Source organism: Pterocles gutturalis, unplaced genomic scaffold, assembly GCF_000699245.1.
Source record: "Pterocles gutturalis isolate BGI_N339 unplaced genomic scaffold, ASM69924v1 scaffold13850, whole genome shotgun sequence".
In the NCBI taxonomy this organism is placed as follows: Eukaryota; Metazoa; Chordata; class Aves; order Pterocliformes; family Pteroclidae; genus Pterocles; species Pterocles gutturalis.
This window is the reverse complement of record NW_010146041.1, coordinates 25783-29009: the sequence shown is the minus strand read 5'-3', so window position 1 is coordinate 29009 and position 3227 is coordinate 25783. Positions and strand designations below refer to the sequence as shown.

Genomic DNA, 3227 nt, shown 5'->3' with positions numbered 1-3227 from the left:
AGAGTGCTCAGGCATTGGAACAGGCTGCCCAGGGACGTGGTGGAGTCACCCTCCCTGGAGGGGATCAAGAAACGTGTCGATGTGGTGCTTCGGGACATGGGTTAGTGGGTTGGGTGGGTGTTGGGTTGACAGTTGGACTTAATGATCCTTGAGGTCATTTCCAACCTTAATGATTCTATATCCAATTTTTCCTTTTCCTTCCAGTATGTTTCACTTTCACAATCCTGTTGCGAATGTCTCTATACTTCCTTCTTGTGGTGAGGCTGTTATGCTAGAGGTCAAGCCCCTAACAGGGTAAAAACACTGAAGATCATTACCTGCCAGTGACTTTGAGAGCACCTCTGGAAGCAGATGATGACTTTGAATGCCCAACAGTATGGGAACGTTTTCCTTTTGCAGAGGGTGCATCTAAGGGCATGTCGCTCAAACCCTGCACAGAGGTGAAACTGTTCGTTAACATGGCTGGTACCGTTCTGCACTGCTGGAGACCCTCTAACAGCAACTCTGATGGCCATGGAAAGTATTGGAGCAAAGGACATTTGATCCAGTGCATCGGCGAGGAGTAAAAGCGTGCACAGGGCAGCTAACCGGCAGCACCTTGCCACGCTGCAGTCACCTGATGACTTTTGTCTCGTTCTGAATGCACTCCTCCCATTCCCTCTGGGTTCACTGTCTACACTTAGCAGCCACTAGTATAATTTTCCATTTCTCAGCTGTTGAACAAGAGCTTTTCCACATACCTTTTCACGTAGATTGGTAACAGATTCCTTAAGGTAAGGCAAATCCTTGGCCGGCACGTACTTTTCAAGTGTTCTATCAAAACGAGGATGAGTCATCATGCTGAAGAGCATCTTTCGACCATAGTACCTGCGGGGGAACACACCATGACATCTGCATCCATAAACACACATCTTCTTTGTAACTGTACTGATAATTACAGGTGTGTGATTACAAACTATAAAAGTGCAGGAAAATTGCTCTCTGTATGCGTAACCAGAAATTCTCTTCATCCTCCCACAATGAAACTATGCTGAAGAATCACTATTTAATCCACGACTGAGCAAATTAATGAGAACAGTCTTCCATTCCAGCCATCTTTAAGTAGCATGGTCCACCCTCGTCAGTCGGACAGCGTGGATCCCAGTGCCAGCATTCCCTCCCTTGCCTGTATCTCCTCTGTGCCCAGCGCAGTACGTCCCTTGAGCCCCTCTTCTTCCTGCAGCCCGGGTGGGCACAGCTGCAGGAGGCAATCAGGGAATTCCCATCACGTATGCTGTCTTAGCAGTCTTGGCAGGGCTAGGGTGACGGTTGGACTGAACTTTGGGGTCTTTTCCAACTAAACAACTCTGTCGTTCTATCCTCTGTCACTGCAGAGGGACACACACTAAGCTGTGCAGAGAAATGTGCTTCTCCTAACTATGAGCCGTACTAACCTTGTTTGTTGTGAGCTGTCCTGTGCAAACCTGGCGACTGCAGGGAAAAGCCGATCAGCCACAGCTTTGCCTCCAGACAGAATCCGCTCCGGCCCCATACATTCTACAACGTCCGACAGGTGCTGGGCTGTGCATCTTCTCACCACTGAATTCAGGTGGCTGAAGAAAACACAGCTGCTTAGTAACAACGCATCACAGGAGCTACACAGCAGTATTTATGCGTCTACCAAATATGGAATACAAGTTTTCTTTTTTCAGCTTTAGCATAATCTACAACTAGTACACTGCTCTTAGGCAGATACTTTTTTCTGGCTGTATAGGAAAGACATTGTGGACCAAAGACAAATAACTTTATTTAAAAGGATAATGCATTGGATTAAATTTAATTTCATTCTCTTGAAATCCCAAACTACAAGAACGCAGTATGAAAAACAAAAAAATGACATCCTTTTTGTTTAAAGCCAGTTTCAACCTCTAACTCCAGCTTTTGGATTAATAAAACTAGCAATTCTCTTCTTTCTATAATTTAATTTCTAGTTTTTCTTAAAATAATTGTAAACTATTTTAGAAAACACACTACTACGTGTTCTTTCCATCAACTTTCTGAAAAACTAGTCCCTATGCTAAGAAACGCTTCTTGTGTGTTTTATATCAATTTAAAATTAAATAAAACAGCATCTACTGACTTCTAACAATCTTGTGGAAATCTATTTCCTACAAAACAAGGGCCATTAAACACCTATGCTGATGAGAGAAAGGCTGGAATCGATTTTCAAACTCATGCACCAAACCATCCCTTTCTATAAATTCTCCTGTATGCTGAACTCACATGTTTTCAGACTACACCGTTCTGCAAATTCAAACTTTTCCCGTTTTCTTGCTATTAAAATCCTATTTTAATCTTTTGATTAAAAAAATCTATTTAGAGGACAGTTTCACTGCACAGTCAATGAGACATTTGTGTGGCTCCTCATTCACAGGGACATACAGGTGTAAAGGCTCTGAGCTGAGAGAAGTGACTTGGCAAACCCCATCCGTGGCTCCTCAGCTTGGCAGTTCGACATGAACATCCAGCGTTCTTCCTGGATGACTATGTTCCCGTTTCACCCAGATTTGCGTTTTGTTTGGCGGCAGAAGTGACCACGGCCTCACTGAAGGTAAAGCTCCCACTAGGTTATACTCCACAAAATAGCTCCAGCTGGCAGAAAGACAACAAACCGGGTCTATTCACACTGCAAAGCATGTCCACACAGAACATAGTCCAGGCTGCAAAATCCAGCCGGTGGCGTGGCAGCCCCCGTGCTGAGCTCCTGCTAATGCCGCCATCCTGTCAGCTGCTGCTGAGACACCCACTTCCACACTGGCTTGAGCTCATCCTCAGTACCTGCCGCTACGTCCGTAAAAGCAGCCACACCTCTCAGGAGCTTGGGAAAAGCAAAAAACTAACAGACTAACTCCTGCTGTATGTACGGATGGGCAAACAAGGACTGGGAGGCTGCAAGACCTCACTGTATGGAAGCAAATAACCCCCTGCTCCCCACGAATGCCCCCACTGCTCGGGCAAAATATTGGAATTTTTTTTTTTTTTTGGTATGCACATAAGACCTCAGGATTAGACACAACTCATACAGATAAAAAACATGACTTTAAAATTTCTGAAATACAGCCACTCCCAGATCTAGTCCTGGAATCGTGCTGTTAGGACAAGCATCTGTCCACACAGGTGAGTTTACAGCGACAGCCCAGTATCTTTAGGGCAGCATCTCACAAAAGCAAACAAAAATGGTTTCAATT

At 44.8% G+C, this 3227-nt stretch overlaps 1 protein-coding gene across 1 annotated transcript in view; it reads right to left on the bottom strand.

Annotated features, from left to right (window-relative positions):
• Window positions 1–317: 317 nt before the first annotated feature.
• The window catches only part of FAM179B (family with sequence similarity 179, member B), a gene marked incomplete at both ends in the record, with an annotated part of 28684 nt that continues 25774 nt past the window's right edge, over window positions 318–3227 (bottom strand). Inside the window, 2 exons of the mRNA XM_010085592.1 lie at window positions 318–430; window positions 741–867. Of these exons, the coding sequence (XP_010083894.1) occupies window positions 318–430; window positions 741–867 (240 nt within the window). The remainder of the gene's footprint in view (window positions 431–740; window positions 868–3227) is intronic.